The sequence below is a fragment of the Syngnathus acus genome, chromosome 22 (assembly GCF_901709675.1).
Source record: "Syngnathus acus chromosome 22, fSynAcu1.2, whole genome shotgun sequence".
Classification (NCBI taxonomy): domain Eukaryota; kingdom Metazoa; phylum Chordata; class Actinopteri; order Syngnathiformes; family Syngnathidae; genus Syngnathus; species Syngnathus acus.
Genome location: NC_051106.1, coordinates 7,647,872 through 7,670,220, shown reverse-complemented (window position 1 = coordinate 7,670,220; position 22,349 = coordinate 7,647,872). Strand labels below are relative to the sequence as shown.

The 22,349-nt window shown below is 42.9% G+C and overlaps 3 protein-coding genes across 16 annotated transcripts; 2 read left to right on the top strand and 1 right to left on the bottom strand.

Moving 5' to 3' along the window:
- The first annotated feature begins 599 nt into the window (after nucleotides 1-599).
- Nucleotides 600-8,389, top strand: usp40 (ubiquitin specific peptidase 40). The gene is given in 30 exon segments (XM_037242215.1): nucleotides 600-798; nucleotides 864-931; nucleotides 1,035-1,148; nucleotides 1,226-1,390; nucleotides 1,472-1,618; nucleotides 1,691-1,834; nucleotides 1,924-2,244; nucleotides 2,306-2,413; nucleotides 2,674-2,835; nucleotides 2,912-3,047; nucleotides 3,112-3,193; nucleotides 3,323-3,494; nucleotides 3,563-3,647; nucleotides 3,725-3,795; nucleotides 4,101-4,489; nucleotides 4,552-4,690; nucleotides 4,774-4,822; nucleotides 4,883-4,936; nucleotides 5,117-5,205; nucleotides 5,286-5,375; nucleotides 5,482-5,518; nucleotides 5,589-5,653; nucleotides 5,738-5,812; nucleotides 5,893-6,084; nucleotides 6,164-6,279; nucleotides 6,360-6,425; nucleotides 6,510-6,720; nucleotides 6,944-7,039; nucleotides 7,140-7,213; nucleotides 7,336-8,389. Coding segments are annotated over 30 exon segments (3,825 nt in total). The 3' UTR covers nucleotides 7,445-8,389.
- Nucleotides 8,390-8,530: 141 nt separating this feature from the next.
- Nucleotides 8,531-9,415, top strand: LOC119116653 (fatty acid-binding protein, brain-like). 2 transcript variants are annotated; one of them, XM_037242222.1, is made up of 4 exons: nucleotides 8,531-8,682; nucleotides 8,761-8,933; nucleotides 9,006-9,107; nucleotides 9,187-9,406. In XM_037242222.1, exons 1-4 carry the CDS (start codon nucleotides 8,610-8,612, stop codon nucleotides 9,235-9,237), a joined length of 399 nt encoding a protein of 132 aa, XP_037098117.1. In that variant the 5' UTR covers nucleotides 8,531-8,609; the 3' UTR covers nucleotides 9,238-9,406. The 2 variants fall into 2 exon arrangements, with proteins under 2 accessions (XP_037098117.1, XP_037098116.1); XM_037242221.1 differs by having other exon boundaries at nucleotides 8,535-8,933; nucleotides 9,187-9,415.
- A 1,443-nt stretch (nucleotides 9,416-10,858) lies between these two features.
- Nucleotides 10,859-22,231, bottom strand: si:ch211-266g18.10 (titin). Of its 13 annotated transcripts, none has more exons than XM_037242208.1 (29): nucleotides 22,040-22,231; nucleotides 21,172-21,354; nucleotides 20,999-21,082; nucleotides 20,823-20,927; nucleotides 20,596-20,751; nucleotides 20,372-20,527; nucleotides 20,115-20,258; nucleotides 19,622-19,840; nucleotides 19,492-19,536; nucleotides 19,355-19,402; nucleotides 19,261-19,287; nucleotides 17,471-18,706; nucleotides 17,071-17,121; nucleotides 16,832-16,963; nucleotides 13,941-16,677; nucleotides 13,582-13,910; nucleotides 13,407-13,505; nucleotides 13,304-13,345; nucleotides 13,145-13,216; nucleotides 13,031-13,078; nucleotides 12,864-12,902; nucleotides 12,729-12,797; nucleotides 12,562-12,627; nucleotides 12,438-12,488; nucleotides 12,295-12,339; nucleotides 12,189-12,221; nucleotides 12,091-12,120; nucleotides 11,987-12,013; nucleotides 10,859-11,912 (listed from the first exon to the last, which is right to left on the bottom strand). In XM_037242208.1, exons 1-29 carry the CDS (start codon nucleotides 22,047-22,049, stop codon nucleotides 11,827-11,829), a joined length of 6,369 nt encoding a protein of 2,122 aa, XP_037098103.1. In that variant the 5' UTR covers nucleotides 22,050-22,231; the 3' UTR covers nucleotides 10,859-11,826. The 13 variants fall into 13 exon arrangements, 12 of the variants coding, with proteins under 12 accessions (XP_037098103.1, XP_037098107.1, XP_037098104.1 ...); XM_037242212.1 differs by having other exon boundaries at nucleotides 13,582-14,024; nucleotides 14,172-16,677; XM_037242209.1 differs by having other exon boundaries at nucleotides 13,582-16,677; nucleotides 17,471-17,880; nucleotides 17,914-18,706; nucleotides 22,040-22,230.
- Nucleotides 22,232-22,349: the final 118 nt, after the last annotated feature.

Sequence of the window (22,349 nt, the reverse complement as noted above, 5' to 3'; positions counted from 1 at the left end):
ATATGACTTTTTTTTTTTTAATTATTATTTGTTTGGTTTGCTATTTTAACTACAACTTCCTGTTAATTATAATTTAAAAATCCGAATATAGAAAATTGTTATTGCACGCAACGGATATGACGTCACTGCGTTATGCCCCCCAAACGAAACTACAAGCCCCACAATGCTTCGCGGCGACGTTCGTGCCGAAAAACAAGATGGCTGCCCACTGTCCACCGGCGGCATTTGTATTTACGTTCGCCGCTTTAAGACCTAAAGTGGAAAAACAGGACTGTCTAAACAGTGTCGAGTAGATAAACAGTTACCTAGTTTATTCCTATATCGAAACGCTTGGTCCGCTTTTTACTTGACGTCGCTCGTTAAGGACAGACGGACTGTTTCCTTTTACCTGTGCTGTCGAGCCAGGTGAGCCGAACTTGTTAGTTAGCTTTTTTGGACGCATTTACCAGCCCCGGCCGGTCGCTATGTTCATCCCCGTCAAGTCGTCTTATTTTCGCGTCAGTCCGGCAATTGTCAACCGAGAACTGGGCAAGACCAAGATGAGATAGCGGGACGCAGCTGGCGCGTTTACCAAGCAACACAAAAGCCAACGAAACGTCATGTTTGGGAATCTTTTTGAGGAGGATGGCGATGAGGCTGAAGGAGCCTTCTCCTCTGGGGGGACGAGAGTTGCCAAAGCGGGAGACGAGCCCCCAGCTCCCCGAGGAAGAAGCAAACTGTGCGGCATTCGGAACCAGGGAGGGACGTGCTACCTCAACTCCCTGCTCCAGACCCTCCTCTTCACCCCTGAGTTCAGAGGTGAGGCTGCAGATGGGATGACAAAGATCTTGTCTTCTTAATTTCCTGTGTGCATGTGTGTGCAGAGGAGCTCTTTGCATTGGGGACTGATGAGTTAGGAAGCCTTGAAGATAAAGACAAACCTGGGGCCAAAGTAAGTGCTGAAAAGTCCAACAGCGCTTTTAGGAACACTCAAAGCTCCATTCCAATGTCCAGTGTCTCTCCACACAGCCATTGTCCATGGTTTCTTCCTGTAGGTCCGTGTCATCCCTCTGGAGCTTCAGAGACTTTTTGCCCGTCTCTTGCTTGTGGACCAACAGAGCGCCTCCACGGCAGACCTCACTGACAGCTTTGGCTGGAACAGCAATGAGGTGTGTGCGCATAGAGAAGACAAAAGCAAATTGTTGAATCCTTAAATTGTGTTTTCGTTACACTGTGAAAACTATAGAGAACAAACCAACACGACGTGCAAGAACTGAACCGGATTCTGTTCAGCGCTCTGGAGAAATCCCTTGTGGGCACCTCCGGCAGCACGCTCATCCACCGCCTGTACCACGGCATCATCGTCAACAGCATCGCTTGCAAGGAGTGCGGCAACGTTAGCCAACGACAGGTCCGCAAAACACACCGACGATGTGACGATGATTCCTTTCTACGGGAATCAATAAATGCATTGGTGCCCTCCACACCTTAGGAGGACTTCCTGGATCTGACGACGTGCGTCTGCGGCATGTCCAGTCTTGAGGAGGCTTTGTGGAGCATGTTTGTGGAGGAGGAGTTGTTCCAAGGCAATAATCTGTACAGATGTGCAATGTGTGACAAATTGGTCACTGCTGCTAAGGTAAAAACTATTTGAATGTCAAAATAAAACAGATTTTTTTTCTTCAATTGAAATAATTGACGTTTTTCTCAGTCTGCCAAGTTGAAGAAGCTCCCCCCGTTCATGACCATGTCCTTGCTGAGGTTCAGCTTTGACTGTAATAAGTGCGAGCGCTACAAAGAGACGGGCCGCTACAGCTTCCCCCTCACCATCAACCTACGGCCATTTTCTCAACAGGTACAAACTGAAACTTTTTCACGTGATTGACATCATCGTGTGTCAATTATGATTAAACGTCATGTCCCAGTGCTTTTGCGTCCTTGCAGACGGACGGAGATGATGCCGACTACTCCTACGAGCTGTTCTCCGTCATTATCCACAAGGGCGGCTGCTATGGCGGCCATTATCACGTTTACATTAAGGACATCGAGTGCCTAGGTGTCTGGGAGCCGGCGGTGAGATAACAAAAAAACATAATGCAGGACTGGATCCAAGAATCAAACTAATCTCCTCTGTGTGTTTGTCAGGAGGATGACACCGACAAAAAAAAGGCTCCTCTGAAGGCCAAACAGCGAGTGAAGGACCTGCCTGAGAGCAAACTCAATGAAAATGACCCTCTGAGTGTCCTCACTGCTATTATTGAGCAGGTATGAAAAAAATCCACTCTTGTGTGCAGCAGTGGTGGTGATTTCGTAATTCATTTTCTAGGAGCCATCTAAGAGCATCCGGTTAGACCAATTGGGTCAGAAACTCATGGAGAAGCTCGGTTCCTCTTGGGGCAAAGCCTTTAAGAAAGACTATGGCCCCATTGCCAAGGTGTGTGTATTTTCTTTTATCTAATTAGAATGTGGAAGGTGTGAAGCAAAAGGTCCAGCATTAACTTGCATCAAATTCCATTCAGAACAATTAAAATGTTTAGCAATTTAACCAAATAAAATGAACTGCCAAACTTCATGGCACGGCATTGCGTTTTTGGCAACGTTGCGTGTGACTCAGTCTTTTCACAATGCTCCTTTTTTGTCAAAGGGAAAACAGTTGAACTAACTTGTTCCTGATTTCTTCACCCAATAAAACAGTTCCTGCAGTCACACAGTGATGTTTTCATGTTGGTATCCAACGGTGCCCAAGTAGCACTGAAGACAGAAAGCCCCATGAGCGAGCCCCCTGGTCCTGCCGACCCCCCCGCCGCTGCAGGCCCACAAGGTGACACCGTTGCCGAACTGGAGCGCCAACAAGAGGTCCACTAGAACCATAATAGAATAAGTGAAGTGACCCTCCTGGTGGATATTAAGTGATGAAGTCGTGGTTCTGCAGGCGAGCCACTGGTTTGACCTGAACGACTCCGCCGTGACCTCTATCCGGGAGTCGGACATTGAGAAGCAGTTCCAGGGCAAAGAGAGCGCCTACATGCTGTTCTACAGGAAGAGTCAGCTGCAACGGCCCACAGAAGGTAACAAACGCAAATAAAAGCTGACAAGACCACCAAAGAAACTGAAGACTCTCTTCCTTTGCAGCACTGAGCAGCCCTCACTATAAAGTTCCTCATCATCTCATCCAGATGGCACAGGAAGAGAACGTCAAGCTACAGCAGATGCGGTACAGAGAATTTTACAACCCACAAAAGTCATAAAAAGACAGGTTTAAAAAAAACGATAGCTGTGCTGCAAATCACAAGACCTCAATGATGCGAGTGTGATAAAAAGTTAACATTGTTCCCAATCACAGGGAGGACTATGAGGCCAGCAATAACCACGTGGAGCTGCGTGTCCACCTGGCCTCTTCTTATAGGCTGATCAACGGAGCCCTGCAGCCAATCAACAGCGAGCCCAATCCCGGCACTGCACTTCTTTTCGACCGCAGAAAGACTGTGGGAGAGTTGCGATTGGCTATCTATGAGGTATTTATTCCCCAAAAAACATTTGGCTTAATGACCGGCAGCTCAAATAAGCAGCGTCTTGTCATTAGCAACAAGAACAATGGGAGGGTGACATGGTTGTGACCTTGGCCAAGATGCTTCCAGCAGGTCTTCACCTGTACAACACCCTCACAGGTGAGACACTTGAGTCGAAGGCCTCGGGGTTACAATGAAGCACATGTCTCTTTACATTTTATATTTACTTGTTACAGATGACAGCGTGTCACTGTGCAGTGCAGGCATCAATACAAACCCTGACTTGTTTGTATGGAATGGACTCGAGGTGAGAAATTAATCCAAACTGTTCACTAAAGTGGAACTCAAGTATTCTTTTTTTACATAGTGGTGCACTGCTGCCCTCTGCTGGCGGATTGTGCTCATTACTCCTTAAAGACTCATCAACACCTCTCACCAAAATTACATCAACTAATGGAGTTATTCTTGGCATTTCATGAGTTAATAAACAAATAACCATAAATAACACAAATTGTAAACATTGAAATTAAATGGTGAAAAGATCAATTCAGAAAATCTGAATAATTGAACTGTTTAATTTGGGACAAGCGAAAGCAACTGTGATCTTTTCAGGTATGCGGCGCAAGTGTCCTAACCGGAGTCGAATGGGAGCCGGTGCTGCTCACCGTCGTCCGACCCTCCGTAGAGGCGCGAGATGAGCCGGAGGGGCCGGCGATCGACGAGACGGGCGACAGTACGAATGGCGGCGAGGGTCTCAAAAAAGAGGCGAGGGCGTTCGCCGGCGGCGCCACCCTCAGTGAAGTGCGGGAAGCTCTGGGCGAGCCCGCCGGCAGTCTGCTGTGTCAGGAGCAGACGGACGCCAAAGGAGGACAGCGTGGGGGCGGAGGCTCCAGCGGGTGGCGGATGTTTTCGCCCGACGACATGGTCCGGACCCTCAAGGAGCTGTCGCTTAAAGATGGCGACGCCATGCTGGTGCTGGAGCCGCAGTCTTTTGATAACGGGTAAATCACATGACGTTAGTTGTATTTTCAGCATGGCTCACTTTCGCTCCTGTTTTGTTCAGCATGTTCACCGTCAACGGAGACGTGATCACCGTGATGACGCCGTCCGATTGTCGCTGGCTCCAAGTGGATTTTCAACCGCAGGGTGGCGGCGACGCGGACGAGAGGCGTAGAGTCAAGGTTCCCGCCGCGGGCGACATGGTTAGCCATTTTTTTTTACGTTGTTTATTTTATCTGCATTAAATCAAACGTTTGAGATTGCACGTCTGTTTGTGTGTCTGCAGCTGCTGTGTGAGGTCAAACAGAGAGCCATAAAGGAGCTGCAACTCCCAGGCAAGTAGAAATGAAAATGACGTGCAGTGACTTTGTAAGTTTCCATCTTCTCTTCACCAGGTGCAGACTGCTGCTTGCGACAGATGGACATGAGTGGGAAACTCCTTCCTCCAGGTAGTGTGTTTGATGCGTGTTGCTTCATGGCTGGGAACTCCCCCCTCATTTAGAAAACACCCCTCGCGCTCGCTCTGTCATTGTCGGCCCTCATTAAATTCTTAAAAGCTACGGCTGCCTTTTAATTTTCCAGCCTTTGAACTAGGCAGAGTTGTGACACCTCCCCTTCTGCTTGAACAGTATGCGAGGACCTGTGCGTGCGCGACGCCGGCGTGCGGCTCATGACCACCATGATGCTTTGCGTGGGACGTGCCCCCAAGGCTTCGCAGGTTTGTTTATCTTCTTGATGGGTATAATACAGGTACCTTCTAAAAATAAGCATTGATGTTTCTTTTTGTGGGCTTTGCAGCTTTTCCTGCACTTTTCTGTGGGTTCAGCGCCACCTACTGGAATACTGGAGATGGACATAAACATAGAGAAGACCTGCACTGGTAAAGAGGTAAGAATGACAGACGGAGAAAATGAAGCTTCAGGTTTGCTTCATTTAGGGAGTTTGCAATTTCCAACCTCTTTTTTTTTTTTTTCTTTTTTTTTTTAATTTGCAGTGTCTACAGATAGCGCTTAATGCTTTTGGAATCGATGGTAAACTTCAGTTTTTTTTCTTTTACCATGTAAGTTTGACTTTCTGATTGTAAAAGTTTCATGTTTGCAGGAACCTGTTGGCACTTGAGAAGGCTCGACTGGTGTGAGGAGTTGGGAGAGCCGCTGAACGACGAGGTGGGTGTCGAAAGAACCGCGTCGCTATATATCCTCTCGAACTAATCGTCGCCTCTGTGACACTTTTGGATCATTCCTCCTCAGGATGCATCTCTGTCAGAGTTGAAGATAAACAACGGAGAAACACTCGTCATCTCAGAAGGACGACTTCCTCCAAAAGTAATTCCAACATCTGGTATTTATAATTAGTGCATGTTTGTCCTCCATAGTATCGTCATATTCCCCCCCTCTCCAATCAGGGCTTTCTTGAGCTGTCCGTCTGGCTGTATCGAGGACCTGTTTCCATAGCAACAGATAAGAACCACACTGACAACGGCCCAGCTGAGGAGGATCACGCCGCAGATCAAACTGATTCTCACCCATCCGATCTTACGAGTGTCGGCCAGGTGGAGATATCAGTCGAAGGCAGTCTGGAGGACCTCAAGACTCAGGTTGCTCTGAAAGTCCCGGATGAAGTGGCCCTGTCAGAAACATGATTTGGAAACAATATGTCGCTTCTTTGTTTACCAGGTGTTGACGCTTCCAGCTTTACAGAACGTGTGTGTGCCCGCAAACCTTTTGCGGGCGTGGGAGATGGAGGGACGCAGCTTGGCTCGCATCCTCAGAGGAAACCAAATCACACTCAGGCAAATTTTTCAAATAGAATAAATAAAAAAGATCTGGAATGTGGTATTGTCACTTGATGCTTTGTCTCCTATCTTCGCAGGAAGCTCAAGATAACCAGCGGCTCAAATATTTGTGTGCAACAGCTGTTGAAAGCGGAAGACCTCGGGTAAGAGAAATTTCCCTTTTACTTTACATTTTGGTGTGTGATTGCATCATTGAAGTAAGATAGATTTTTCCTGCTTTGACGAAGCCCCAAGGAAATTGTGCTGAATGTCAAGATGGGAGTACCAGGGAAGCGCTGCTACCATCCGGCAGAGGAGCTGATCTGGGACGCTTCGAGGGACCCATCGCCCGCCAGCTTGCGTACCTTCGTGGCTGAGAGCTACGGCTTGCCCGCTGCCTCTCTTCGGTTGGCCAAGCAGCGGCCGCACAAACATACCTGGGAAGAAATCTGCAGCTGGGTGAGTCATGGCTTTTAATTGCCTATAGATTCCGCAAGATGGCGACAAAGCATGACATGAAGCTCAACTCATTTCAACACAGTCTCTTACCACCATGAGTCCGCTAGATGGCGCCAAAGAAATACTTTTAAAAAGCCTTTTTCTTGTTTGGCCTGTGCAATTCAGCAAAGTCTATTCCTGTCATCATCGTTGCTGTTAATTTGACTTTTTTTTTTTCTTACAGAGCAGCCAACTTTCCAAGAAGAAAAAGAAGAAAAAGACAGATTCACTATTAGGAGCACCGTTTCATCTAAAGGATGGCGATGTGATAGGTGTCAGGGTAAAACAAAACTCAAATGAGAGAACATTTTTAAAATGAATGAAAAGGAAGTCTTTTTAAAATAAAATAATTGTAATGTTTTTTTGTGTCCTCTTTACAGAACCTTTTGATTGACAGCAAGGACTTTGACATTTGGGAGGACGAACAAGAGCAAGCAGAGCAACAACACAAAGGGTAAAAAAATATTTTAATGCAAACATGGAAGTGCTTTTTTTGTCACTCCCTTTTCTATGACAATACCCGTGAAGTCAGACATGTTGAATTGAATACTGATTTTGGGCTTCTTTTTTTTTTAGAGATCGGGCTGGAGGCTCAAACTGCGCTGGATCACAAACAAAGGCGCCCAAAAGGCCCGAGGTGGCGCTATCCATCAATGTCGGCGTCTTCAGCAGCAACTGCCACTAGCGCACAGCCGATGGCGCCCTGTTGCATAACAGAGACAATCCTCGAAGAAGAACTGGAAAGCTTCTTGAAAGTTTATTGACCAGCCACTCAAGTACCAACAATACTGTAGATTGTACATAATGTGGTTGGAACTTTTTGTTTAATTCAGGATAACGATGTAACGCTTCAAAATGGAACGAGAGGGAGAAGAGGCCTTTACTGTACATTGACGAGCATCGGTGCCGTTGACCCTCCCTACCTCACTCTTGCAGTCTACCTCCGCTGACCTCCCCCCGTGTTTTTTTAAGCGCATCAAACTGCCAACCAATCCTGAAATGTTAAAGGTCCCATGCAACTATTTTTTATTTAGGTTTTTAAATCTCTTTTAAGATCGTTTATGTCAGATTTGCAAGATAATTATAAATATGTGAATGAGCTTTTCTCTGATTGGTTCGGTTAGTTACCAATATGTGGCCGTCTTGTGGCTTCAGTCTCGGTCATGTCCCAGACTTGCCTTGACCTAAGTTGGACATGAAATGATGCAAAAATTGGATTGTGGTAGGATTTGACCTTTCATCATTATTTATTTTGGGGGTTTCAAGTATTGGAAAAAAAAAAAACAATCTTCATTGGCTAAACGGTTTAAAGAAACTTTTGAAAGCATTTTGCAGGGGCACCAATGTTTTTTTTAATAACTTGTGATGGTCTGCAAAAGTAAATATTTATCTTGGAAAATTAAATGTTCTTGCATGGGCTGTGTGAATTTGTAATTCATCAGTATGACATTTTTGAATGAGAAAAATATCTTTTTGTTTTGTTGCTGTAATAATCTCACTGTAAGCAGTGCCAACAATTATGGCTGATGATAAATGATCAGAACATATTTTAGAGTATTTTCCTCAATAGGTTTTACTGTAAAATGTATTATCCAAATAAAAGTATCCAGAATAAACGTATTCAATTTTGGTTTGCGCTTGTTCATTTTATTTATTTATTTATTTATAGAGTATGCCCCTTTGCAGCTTACGGCGGGCTGTCAAATCGGCTTTCTCGCTTCAGCGCATGCGCCCGCCTCCCTAGCCCAAGTCGATATAAAACGGACTTCACTGAATGACGCTGACCCCATTGATTTGTGCGGCGTGGTCAGTTCATGTTGTTAATCCATTTTGACTGAAAACCTGCAAAAATGGTGGATGCTTTCTGCGCTACATGGAAACTGCTGGACAGTCAGAATTTTGATGAGTACATGAAAGCGCTCGGTGAGTCATTTATTTCAAGTTTGTGCATCTTCTCTGGTGAATTTTTTTTTTTGCATCTCCAAAATCTATTCCCACTAGGTGTGGGCTTTGCCACAAGACAAGTGGGCAACGTGACCAAACCTACAGTGATCATCAGCCAGGATGGGGATAAAGTGATCGTGAAGACCCAGAGCACCTTCCGCAACACCGAGCTCAGCGCCAAACTGGGGGAGGAGTTTGACGAGATCACGCCCGATGACCGAAAAGTCAAAGTAACGTCACTACCAAAATGCAATTAGTAATCGATCATTTTGATTAACAAAACTTTGCATTTTATTTGACAGTCCACCTTCACCATGGAAGGGGACAAATTTGTGCAAGTGCAAAAGTGGGACGGCAAAGAGACCAAATTTGTCCGAGAGCTCAAGGATGGGAAGATGGTGATGGTGAGATGACGTCATTAGTTCTTCGTGAAACCTCACTTGCAACTTAATTTTTTGCTTCCTTTGTGTTTCTTTTTTCCAGACTTTGACGTTTGATGGCGTCCAGGCTGTGCGAACGTATGAGAAAGCCTAATTTTCTAATATTTTATTCGCAAGGAATACTTTGCTATTTTTATGTTATCGTCTGTCCTTCTACTGATATTTTTAACCTGTTAGACAGGAGCGTGAAATATTTGCGCTTCTGTTTTTAAGTTGAAGAAAATGTTTAACATGCAAACATTTAATAAAGCAAACATTTGATGGTTGAATAATTTGGGGTCATTTAATTCACATTGGTCTGAATAAAAGACTCACTTGTGTGTGTCATAAAAAAAAAAGGGTGAGATAAACATCAATTTGTGTGTGTGTGTAGCTGATTGAAAAACACTGCACAGGGTGGCGCCTGTGCTTTTTGCCAAGTGACAGCTGCAGGGTCCAACGCGACCGGGCAGCGTGAACGACCTGCAATGAACCCTGCAGAATTGCCACACACACACACACACACACCACACAGACAGAAGCTGGAACGAGGATAGAGGCGGTGACGTCACTAATCTGATTTAGGCCATGGTGTCATGACGTGGAGGCAACATGCGATGGCGTGGACCAACCATAGGTAAATCGCGTGACACACACACACACACACACACACACACACAAAAGAAGAAAACAGATTGATAGACAAGCTTAAGATGAATTCAATACTATAATCAATCATCGTCAGCATTGTGAATCGCGCACAAGGAGCTGTGTTCTTCTAGCTGCCAACTTTGCTCTAAATGCACAAACAAAGGTTGTGTGCTAACTGGAGTGGAACTCCCATTTCAATTGAAAATGCAGTCTGCCAAAAGGTTGTCACAAAACGAGCCAAGAAAGCTAAGAAAGACACAGTCAGTCGTTCCCATAATAGACAAAAACAATCGTTTGGTGTCTGCTAGCTGCTTTTGTCGGCGAGAAGTTCCCTTTTTGTTTGGAGTGAAGTGAACCCATGGACCTCGGTCCAGGGTTTTGGGCCCACATAAAATAGACGCTTGTTTTTGATGGGCTGAATACACGATACAAAATATATTTTGTCATTTTATTTCTATTTTTGGCTCTGACATTACAACACAGTGATTAGAATGATCACATACAATGATCAAAACTTCAAACTAAATTTAGTTCAATCAAATATCATTTTTACATCAATTTTTGTATTCAGTATGAAGTGATTAGAATAGAAAGTATCATGTCTGTTTGGTTTTGATTTGGACTTTGGTTGTTTTCCTGGTATTTCTACATGTCTTGTTAGTTAAGCGTTCCCTCCCCTGTTCTTGTTAGCGTCGTCCAATCAGCTCCCTCAACCACTTGTATCCTTGCTTCCTTGCGCTTGGGTCCTCAATCCCACGAAGCTGACAGAAAGCTTTGAATATGTTCAATCAAGACTTTCCACATGACGACACACTTGCGTGACTCTTTTATTGAATGTCAAATCCAAGCGCAATGAGCAGACACAATGGTGCTGTTGTTCTATTATTATCCTCCTCAATGGGGATCAAAATTGTATTTACAAAAAGTCTACACACCCCTTTTCAAATGCCAGGTCTCTATCCATTAATTTTTAATTAAGTTGTAAATTTTTTGGGTCACACTAATAGTGGATTTTTTTTAACATAGCATTTGAAGAGGGGTGTGTAGACTTTTTATATTCACTGTACATTCTTTCTCCCTTTTCCCTATTTTAAATCTCTGACACGCACATGCAGATTTCAGGTAGCTTTGACCTGGCGTATTACACAAGTTGAACCTAACAAATACATTTTCATTACATTCTAAATATATTTATCTCAGTAGAAATATTGCAAAGCATTGGCAGTAGTGTTTGTTTGACACAAAACAATACAACCCTGAGCACCATTCACTCACACAAGACATGTCCCACTTATTATGATTACAAAAAAAAATGGGATTTACATTTAGGATGATCCTCTCAGGCTTCGTCAATTGTCACAAAGCGTGACAAACAACATCTGTTGCCGTCTGGCTGCTGACAAATGAGGCGACCCTCTGTCAAAACAGCATTGTTTTCATTTTCTTCAGAAATATGTAAATCTCCCAATCCCCATTCGGTGCTTTTCATCTGTTTAGTTGTCATCGTAATGTACAGTCAGTTGTTTTTGTTCTGTCAACCAAAAAACGAGCACAAAATGGCGCACTGTGAGCCAACGTTAACATTGGCGCAGACGTGCGTGCTGATTAAATAATCAGACTTTTTAGGGAGTCTTTTTCCATCCGGATGTTTTGGGAGCTCTCATGTATGTGGCATGCTCATAAGTGGCGTGCAAAGGGGGGGGACCGACAGGGCGGTAACCTCCCTCAACCAATTGTCAAAAAAAAAAAAATATATATATATATAAAATAATGGCATAAATTACTGAAAAATAAAATAACAAAAAATAATATAAAACAAAGAAAGAAAAAAATAACTTCATAATAAATTACCAATAAAAAAAAAAGAAAAAACTAAAATAAAATGAAAAAAAAAAAGGTAAAGGAATGACATTGGCTGCACATATTTGGTAAGAGAGCTCAACCAAATGTGACCAAAATGGCTGCGTCCATGTGGCAAGAATTACCCACAATCCCCCGCTCCAGTCAGTCGAGTCGGGCTCTAAAATGGCGGCCGGCCGTCAGCTGCTCCGCCTCAAACCTGCAGCGGCGAGAACGCGTAGAAGGGAAACTGGGCTTCGTCCTCGTCCACGAAGAAACACTGGAAGTAGGGCAGGTCGTCTGTGGGCGGAGTCAGGTGATGTCACATCACCTTATGATGTCACATCCTGTCACCTATCGCAACTCGTACTCACCTTCCGGGACAAAGTCATCAGAATCCGCTGAGAAAATAATGTTAAAAACACTTTTAATGACTCCATTCAACTTAATTTATGTCAAGCATTATTTTTTTTTTTACCTTTCGGTTCCTCCTCCTTTGAGGATTTATCTGCAACAAAATCAATAAGTTAGTAAATAGTAAGAAATAATGACGTGCCCTAAAAGGACTCAACCTACTTTTCTCTTGTATCTCTTTAAGGACTCTGTCTTCTGTGAATACAAGTAGAGAATTAATAATAACAAAATCAAAATCATACACTGCATGTATTTAAGCGCTTGGTACCTTTCGGCAGGTCGTCTTTAGTTGCCTTTTTCTCCACGACTTTTTCTAAACACGACAGAGAAATTATGCACACTCGAGATGTTATTCATCAATAGCAACTTCGGCACTGAAAATAACCGCCGTCCTCAAACGCAGCACGGTACCTTTTGTCACTGTTGTGGGCTTTTGGTTTTCTTTGGCAGTCTTGTGCTCTACTGTTAAAAAAAAAAAAGTAAATAAAACTACAAAAACACTATCAGAGAGGTCTGAGCACAAATAAAAATCTACCTTTTGTCTTTAGGAGTGATGTGGCCTTTCTCTTCTTTGCTTCAGTCTTCTCAACAGAGGTAGGCACTTGAAAATATGAAAAATAATGATTATTTCTGAAAGATACAAGCGTTGGAATGCTATTGCGTGAGTTAGCGTAGCATCACAAAAGTATCCTGTACATCCACCTTTCTTTAGTGGAGCTGCTTTCACTTTCTCTCTGGCTTGAGTTGCATTTTTAGGAGCAATCCCCGCTTCTACAAACAGCAAAAATAAAATTGGACACTTTTTTTTTTTAAATGATGAATTAGTGAAACACTTACCTTTGACGCCAACTCTGGGTTTCATCTGAATTCGAACAGCTTCAAATAAAAACAGAAAAAGTCTGTCAGTGCTAATTCTGTTAGCCTGTCTTAGGTGTTTTGCACTGCACGTTAGCATTAAGCTAAGAACGTTTCGTAAGTCAAGCCACCGCTTTGGATATGCATACGTGTTTTTGCGGGTGTCTCCTGGATTTTCTTTACCGGCCTTGTGATAACTGAAAGAAATTAAAAATGAATATAAATTCAGTCGATTTTAAAAGTATAAAAAAGAAAGAAATGACCTTTCTTCATTGGCACAATTTTAACTCTCTCCTTCAGCACCGAAGTGATGTTTTTTGCAGGAACTTCTTTTTCTGGCAACACATTAAAAAAATATGAGTGCGGATGCTAATGTGGTTAGCTGCTGCTAACATGATGATAAAATGGAAAACACTTTCCACCTTTTTTTGTGGGTTCTGGTTTGGCTTTCACCTTGGGAACTTCTAGAATTGGAAAAAAAATCATCAACTATTTGTAAACATTGTGTTGAGCGATTCGACGTACCTTTTACTTTTGTCACGTTGACGTGTTCTTTTTTGAGAACTGGCGCTATTTGCTTTTTGGTGACTCTCAGGAACCGGAAAGGTTTCTTGGAAACATCCGCTGAAAAAAACGAAGAACCAGACAGATGTCACAAAAAGTCGAAATCATGTTGGCGATTTGGTTTGACCAAATTTACCTTTCGGTGCAGGTTTTTCTTTTGGAGTCTTCTTGACTTCTTTGACCACTTTGGAAGTGTCGATTGTATCTTCTTTGGTGGTCACCTTGACAACTTTTGAGAGCTTCTCCGGTTCTTTTTTAGACGGTTTCAAAACGTCTTTGGAGGGTTCCTTCGGTTTTTGCTTGGAGGGATTCTCAGGTTCCCTGGAAATGACATCTTCAGGTTTTTCCTCCTTGGGAGGTTTCTTTTCCTTCAATGACTTCCTTCCTTCTGCTTCATCAGCCACCTTGATTTGTTTTTCTTTCTTGGCAGGTTTCTTCTCTTCAACGTCTACTTTGGTGTGTATCTTTGCTTCTTTGAGGGGTTCTTTGGGTGGAATCTCCTCAGATGGTCTAGGCTCCTCTGGGGCTTCTTGAGGTGTTGATTTGGGTTCCTTCTCCATTGGGGTTGGTTTCTGAGGCCTGGTCTGTCTTTTGATCACTTTTTTGACTTCCATCTGCTCTCCTAAAGATTTCCCGGTCTCTACTGTGTCCTCTTCTTTGGGAAGTTTCTTCTCCTCTTTCATCTCAGAAGGTTTACTTTCATCTTCTTGAGAAGGTTTCTGAGGCCTGGTCTGTCTTCTGATCACTTTTTGGACTTCCATCTGCTCTCCTAAAGATCTTCCGGTCTCTACTTTGTCCCCTTCTTTGGGAGGTTTCTTCTCCTCTTTCATCTCAGAAGGTTTACTTTCATCTTCTTGAGAAGGTTTCTGAGGCCTGGTCTGTCTTCTGATCACTTTTTTGACTTCCATCTGCTCTCCTAAAGATCTCCCGGTCTCTACTTTGTCCTCTACTTCGGGAGGTTTCTTCTCCACTTTCATCTCAGAAGGTTTACTTTCATCTTCTTGAGGAGGTTTGTGGATGTCTTTGTCTTCTCTTGGTTTCAGAATCTTTCTCTCCTTTCTGAGGGGTGTCGTGATGACTTTGTCTTCTCCCAAAGATTCGTCAACTTGTTTTTTCTGAGGGATCTCCAACACTTCCTTGGGAGGTTTCTTTTTTTCCTTGTCCTCAGAGGGTTTAGGCTCCTCATGGACCTTCTGGGATGGTTTCATGAGGTCTTTTTGGAGTCTGGTTGGTTTCAGGTGCGCTGTCTTTTTCCTGAGAGATCTTTTGACGTCTTTCTCCTCTTCAAGTTCTTCATGTGGTTTCTTCTCCTCTGTCTTTGTAATGGTTGTCTTGGAATCTCGTGCTTCTTGTTTCTGGAGATCCTCTTTAAGATGTTTCCTGATTTCCTTTTCCTCTTCAGGAGGCTTTTTGACTTCGGTTTCATTGCTAAATTCTTTGTGTGTCTTTTTGAGAACTTCTTTGGAAGTTCTCCTGAAGAACAGCACTTTTTCAGGAGGTGTTTTGCCTTCTTTCTCATCTTTGGCAGCTTTCTTTGCTTCTGTGACTTCTTTGTGGATTTTGAAAAATCTTTTTAAAGACGTCCTCTTGTCTTTGACTTCGGAACCACCTTCAAGTGGTTTCTTAGGTTCTTGAAGGACCACTGAAGACACGTTTGCTTCTTTGATGGGTTTCTCAACTTCCTTGGGAAGTTCCTTTTTGGGAGCTTTGTCGACATCTTCCCGAGGACGCCTCTTGTCTTCTTTGCCTTCCTTTGGTGGTTTCTCTTGCGCTTCTTTGATGATTCTTAGTTTTCTGGGAAGCTTCTCGCTGGTTGGTTTTTCAGCTTCTTCAAGCTTTTGTTCTTTGGGAGGTTTGCTAACGACACCCTTGTCCTCTTTTACTTTCAACTCATCCTTAGTCACTTCTTTGACCGACTTCTTTTCTTTCTTTGGTTTCCTGACTTCCTTCTCATGGCTTGGAAGTTCTTTGAGTTCCTTTGGAGGTTTCTTGGCTTCCTTGGAAGGTTCTTTGATTTCTTTCGGAGGTTTCTTGGCTTCCTTAGGAGGTTCTTTGACCTCCTTGTCTTGTTTCTGCGGCTTTGTGACTTCCTTTGAAGTTATTTTGACCTCTGTGTCTTCTTTCTTGACTTCTTTCTCTTTTCTAGAAGGTTCTTTGCCATCTTTTTCATCTTTAAGATGCGTCTTGATTTCTTCAGAGGGTTCTTTGGCCTCCTTCTCTTCTTTGAGAGGCTTCTTGACTGCCTTCTCCTTTCTTGAAGGTTCTTTCACTTCCTTTAGAGGTTTCTTGACTTCTTTGGATGGTTTCTCAACTTCTTTTGGAGATTTCTTGAGTTCCTTCAAAGTTTCTTTGCCTTCTTTCTCTTCTTTAAGATGTTTCTTGTCTTCTTCAGCTTTTTCTTTGACCTCTTTCTCCTCTTTGAGAGGCTTCTTGACTCCCTTCTTTTTTCTAGATGGTTCTTTGACATCCTTTGGAGGTTTCTTGGCTTCTTTGGAAGGTTCCTCAACTTCTTTTGGAGGTATCATGAGTTCCTTCAAAGTTTCTTTGCCATGCTTCTCTTCTTTCTGAGGTTTCTTGACTTCTTTTACTTTTCTAGAGAGTGTTTTGGCTCCCACCTCCTCCCTTGGAGCTTTCTTGACTTCCTTCAATGGTTCCTTGATGTCTTTCTCTTCTTTCGGTGGTTTCTTGACTACCTCCATAGTTTCTTTGACCTCCTCTTCTTTTTGAGGTTTTTCGTCTTCCTTCAAAATTTCCTCGACCTTCTCGGCTTTGTGAGGTTTCTTTACCTCCTTCTCTTTGACTTCTTTGTGAGGTTCCTTGACTTCTTCAGGAGGTTTCTTTACTTCTTTCTGAGGTTTTTTCACTTCCTTTTCTTTTCCTAAAGGTTCTTTAACTTCTTTTGGAGGTTTTGTGGCTTTCTTAGAAGGTTCTTTGACCTCTTTGTCTTCTTTTGGAGGTTTTTTGACTTCCTTCTCTTTTCTAGAAGGTCTTTTGACTTCTTTGAGAGTTTTGGGCATCACCCTCTTGTCATCTTTTATTTCTTCTTTTATTTCCTCAGTAAGGGTCTCCTCCTCCTTTTTCTCCTCTTTAGCAGGTTTCCTCAAGTCTTCTTTCTCTTTCTCGGCCCTTTTTGGCACTTTGATTTTGGAGAACTTGACTATGAAGGGCTTCTTTGCATCCGTTGTGTTTTCCGGAGTCTTTGCTTCTACTCGCAGCTCCTTCAGTGTTTCTTCTAAAAGTGAGAGAAACAAATTATTAAGCATGGGGAATTGAAAAATGAGACAAAAAATATAGATATGTAAATATTTTCAAATATTATATATGTAATATGTAAATATAAAATATTGTACAATACTGTAAATATGGGTTGATAAAGTTTAACTTACCTTTTGATTTTTGTGTCTTTTTCTTAAGGAGTTTTGTGATGGCTTTGAGCTTCTCTGCTGGTTTTTCCTCACTGGTTTTGTTGGTGAGCGATTCCTCATGTTTAACGTCTGTCTTCTTCTCTTTCAAAAGATCTGCATATAGTAATAAATATTGGAATATGAATCCCGATTAAAAATAAAAAGAACATTTGTGTTGGGATGGAAAAGTGGGAGATCGACAAAAGCCATCACAATATTACCTTTAACTTTAACTGCTGGTGTCTGCTGTTTTTTGGTTTCATGTTTGACAACTGAAACATAGAAAATAATCACAGTCAATCATTATTTATTTATTTATTTATTTAGGTTTGTGCGACCATATACAAATAATACCAAATATTGTAAATAACACTATAAATGGTCGCTGCCGGTCCCAAAACCTGGATTTAAAAGAAAAAAAAAAAAATTGGGTCGGTTGCATCCAATGTAAAAGTGTGCCAAAGCAGTCATGCAATAACTCGCTAACGGGAGAAACCAAAAGTCACAATAACGACAAAATATGTCACTATTTTTGACCACACAGTAACATTTTCATGATTGAACATGAAAAAAAATGTGCAAGATGGAATGGAAAATGACTTTTTTTTTTGGATCGGGTACCTGGGCGGAGTTTGATGGAATATTTCATGTGTGCAGGAACAGGAACAGGAACTTCCGCATCCTCGCCATGATGAAGGTCTTGCTCTTCGTCATCCTCACGCGCAAAAGGTTTGTCCTCCTCCAAAGTTGCTGCCTCCTCCTCTTCATCCTCCTCATCCTCATCTGGGATGGTTGTCTCCTCCTTATCCAGAATTGCTGTCTTCTCACCCTCATCCTCATCTAATGTGGTTTCTTCCTCCACATCATCTTCTGGCGTTGTCTTCTCTTTAGTCACGTCTTCCTCGCCAGCAACAGCTTCTTCCTCCTCCTCATCTACTGTTATTTCCATCTCCTCGTCATGATCATCTACTGTTGTGTCCTCTTCGTCAGCAAAGGTTGTTTTCTCAACGTCTTCATCTTCCTCCTCGTCAACTTCAACAGTTTCCACCGCCTCCTCCTCATCTTCATCATCTTCATCTACTGTTGTCTCATCTAATGTTGACGTTTCCTCCTCCTCACGATCATCTTTGGTTAGAATCTCCTCCTCTTCATCAGCTATTGTTTTCTCTTCTTCATCATCACCGTAATCGTCTTCAGTTTTCTTGTCATCTTCATCACCATCCTTGATTGTTGATATCTCCTCCTCCTCTTTGGTCTCCACATCTTCGTCGTCATCATCCTCACTGGGAAGGGCTTCCTCCTCTTCGTCAGATATTTTCTCATCATCGTCATCTTCAGTTATTTTCTCCTCTTCATCATCTAAAATTGCTGTCATCTCCACTTTTGCTTCCTCCTGTTCCTCATCTACGGTTGCCATCTCCTCATCATCTTCATCATCAGCTGAAGTTGTTAATTCCTCCTCCTCATCATCCATGTTTGGTGTCTCCTCCTCCTCCTCCTGATCTCTTGTTATGTCATCACTCTTTTCCTTCTCATCATCTCCAACTGCGGCAGTCAACTCTTCATCTTCTCCAATCTGCTCTCCAGTCTCTTCATCCTCTATTGCGCTCTCCGCTTTTGCATCATCATCAGCATCCAAGGGTGTCATCTCCTCGTCATCTAAAGGAACCTCCTCACTGAACGCAACTCCTGCAGCTTCAATCTTCTCCTCTTTCAACCCACCATCCTCTTCATTCACCTCCTCTCCTTGTCCTTCCTCTTCATCATCCACTGCTTCCTCCTCCCCCTCCCCTTGGGATGCTTTTTTGTCTTCTCGCAGGTCTTCGTCCGAGCGCATCATCACCGTCACCTCTGCAACTGCACCACCAGCTCGTCACGTCACAAACACAGTCCACAAATTGACGGGCGGGATGAGGTGGAATGAGACAGGCGGCCATGTTTTTTTTTTTTTTTTTACACACATCAACGTGCTTACATTAGTGTCCCATGGTTGAGACAATATGACGCAATCCCGTTCGTACGAAAAAAAACACGAAGACAAGATGCTTGGACAATGCTGTGTATCACTCTCAAAGTACACAAGATTTTGTAAAAACAAACACGACACTGAGAAACATAAAATCACATTATCACGTCTGATCCACAAAAAAATCATAGAGGGGTGTGTTCACTTTTGAAACATCACCCAAGGCTACTTTTAACTGTTATCTTTGGTGTACACACATAAACACAAACATATAACTGGACACTTTTTAAATGTGTTAAATAAGAGGCAATCAATACACATTTTCTTTGCATGCTTAAAATTTAGTTGAACCTTGAAAGTAGATTTTTTTTGTGTGTGTTCTACTTTCATGGTTTCACTGCATAGACAATGCTTTTTGTATTTGTATAAAAAAATATGGTCTTACCTTTTGCAAACGGTGGCAGAAATTCACCTGCATTTTTTTAAAAGATGTGTTAATAAACCATAATTTAATAACACACGACAAGCTAGAGTCTCACCTTTGCGTCTCACCATCGGCAGCTCGGAGTGAGGTGCTGCACTTTCATCTAAATCGAGAATTCCTTCATTAAGAATTTCTTTATTGATTATAATTTTACATTTTATATTTAGAGAAGGGTTGTAATAAACAAGAAACCTTTTTCAGGGATGATGTCCTCGGGCGGCATAGCGACCGGTTGAGCTAAAAATAAAATAAATGTCAATTTTTGTACAGTTCATTATATTAGGTACACCTGCACAGTAAATATGAACATTTTAAAACACACCTTGCTTGCCCACAATCATGGCCGACATGTAGGCCACAAATAAATCCTTCTTGCTGGTCAGCTCCAACATGGCATCTTCAACTGTTTTCGCAGGGTCAAAGGTCACGTTGGGGAGGACCCCGGTGATGGCGTTGGCAAGCATTTGGTACTGCTCCACCACGATTTCGGCGGTCCTGTTCAGGGCGGCCGAGGGGCTGAAGTAGACCGCTTCCTGGATGTCTACAGAGGTTAGCGACGTGGGTCAAATTCAGATTTTTAAATTATTACATTGTATTTTGATGAATGTGATGCTTCCTGGCATTTGCGCCCCCTTGTGGACACTCCCTCCGCTGGATTATAAAATAATGCATCAAACGTGTTCAGCGGTCTGACAAGACATTTTATGTATGTATATATGGAACCTGATGATCCAGAACAGTCTCAAGTCCTGAAATGTCTATCCCTTAACCTTAAACAAACAATCTTATTATTGGTGAGGATGAAAATCACATACCGTTGACTATATCAACCACGCTGTCCTTTGTGACAGACATCACTTCCTGCAGGCCGTCTGCCATTTTATGGACAGTGTCATTTGTAACACTGACGAGGTTCCTGCCAAACGCTACGAGGTCCAAAAAGCCGAGGTCCACGCTTCCTGAAAGTGGAAAAAAAACAACAACTTTAGTTAACTGTGAAGCAAGGTATCATTCAAAGTTTTGAACTAGCAAAAAAAAAATTAGATCATAAATTCCAGAGACATATAAATACCCTTGACTAGATCCAGAACAGAGTCCAGGATGCCACAGAAGAACTTCTGAATGGAGCCCAGCAGGCCGCAAACAAAGTCATTGGTGCAGGAGAACACTCCTCGACACCACGGAACCGGATCCATGAAGCTCAGGTCCATTTTACCCGAACACAACACTGTGGAGTCACCAAATGTCAGAGTTTACCAAGACATCACAAATGCAAATCGTCAACAGTTGACTAACCTTCACTGATATGTGTTATAGAAGATAACACGACATCCACAGCAGCACAGAACGTGTCCCTGAGGGACGCCGCCAACCCGCTCACAAAGTCATTGGTGGAATGGAAAAGTCCTCTGCCAATCACCACCGGATCCACGTAACTCAGGTAGAAGACGTCTGCATTTGGGAGGACAATTGCACACGTCAACAGTGTTGCACATTCAAGATGAAAGTCTCCGGTTCCACACCTTCCTCGTCGGAGAAATATTGCACAAATTTGTCTTTGGCTTGGGCTATTTCGTCCATGGCGTACGTGGCCGCAGACATGGGGTCACTTAAGTCGGGTGTACATTCTGGGAAGGAGATGAAATGTCACAAGCCTGCCGAGCAGGTGATGGATGCTAACGCTAAGCTTTGAGGTCACCTTGGAACTTGTTGACGAGATGGGACACTTCCTCCGCGGCGTCATACGCAGCTTGGAGCGGGTCGGACATGATGTGCTGGATGTCTGCACATCGCAACCGAGCAAAATTTTGAAAAGCATGCAAAAAATATGATTAATATTCTGTCAGTTCTGACAGATTATTGACAACTCACCTGGTACTGCTTTGTACTCCACAAAGTCAAACATGACCACGCCCACCGTCAACCAGCATAAGAGAGCGGCCAGAGCAACAAGCAGCTCCACAGACACACGAAGCTTGTTCAGCACCATCATAGCTTTGGACTTGATGGAGCCACCTGCTTCTGCTGCTGGGGGCCCATTGGCGCGATTGGCCCCTTGATGTGGCAAAAAAAAAAAATAGAAATAGTTTGTTCCACAAAATATACGGTAGCTTCATAGATATATTATAACATAAAGCTAAAAAATAATTACATAATGGAGAATAATTTCATGTGTATAACAAATGGAAAGTTGGGAGCAAAACGTTGCAATACTCGTAAAATCCGCTAGACGTCGCTGTTTCAAGCAATGTAATGCACTGCGGTTATAAACTCACAGTTCCCTGAGGCAAGAAACTTCACGATCACGATCCACTGATTTATTCAACGCTTACCTCTCCTATATTGAAAATGATTAAAGAGTTATAAATAATACAGATTCGAGCCCATGCGTCATGGGGCTGCTTAGCCTTTTGCTAATGTTCACGATACATGATAGCTTGTATTTATAGCAACAACTGCTTCAACACATTTGAAACTTTCTGTCACTGTTGTGTGCAAGACAAGACACTTTTCAAAAACATTTCATGAGCTTGTCATACTGTTTTACTGCATAATGTTCCTGCCATTAATATCAAATATACATTTATTATTATTATTATTCAACTGGCGTGACTTTCCCCCCCCCCCCCCCATTTAAAAAGTGAGTCAATTTAAGAGCCCATTTAATGTATTTTAAATGGCAGTTTTCTAAAAGTTCAGCAGATGGACCTCACATACAAGTTATGTCAATCAATCCTACCGTCAGCCATATTGATCACTTTCTCTTGTTACAATCCTTTTGAAATCAATTCCGGTCCAGTCATTTATTCCATAACTGATCACTTCTTCAAAGAAAAGGAAAAAGATGAATAAAAAGCATGAACAAGTGCACTTTACGGGTGCATGTGGAGCTGCCAGTGCGGAGGCATTGACCGAGGGGAGCGGGGTGGGGGTGGGCCCGGTGATTTTGAACACAGGACACAACACGAAGATGTAACTTTACCCCCCTGACGGGTTATTCTTAGCCCGGCAGCTCTCACACACCTTTTTTGGAGGTCAACAGTGGGGGT

Coding starts and splice junctions, on each gene's coding strand:
- LOC119116653 (XM_037242221.1), top strand. CDS start 8,610: ATGGTGGATGCTTTCTGCGCTACATGGAAACTGCTGGACAGTCAGAAT. Junction 8,934..9,005: donor CCGATGACCGAAAAGTCAAA/GTAACGTCACTA, acceptor TTTATTTGACAG/TCCACCTTCACCATGGAAGG. Junction 9,108..9,186: donor AGGATGGGAAGATGGTGATG/GTGAGATGACGT, acceptor TCTTTTTTCCAG/ACTTTGACGTTTGATGGCGT.
- si:ch211-266g18.10 (XM_037242202.1), bottom strand. Junction 13,079..13,144: donor AATTGTGCCAATGAAGAAAG/GTCATTTCTTTC, acceptor AATTTCTTTCAG/TTATCACAAGGCCGGTAAAG. Junction 12,121..12,188: donor TAAAGAGATACAAGAGAAAA/GTAGGTTGAGTC, acceptor ATTTTGTTGCAG/ATAAATCCTCAAAGGAGGAG.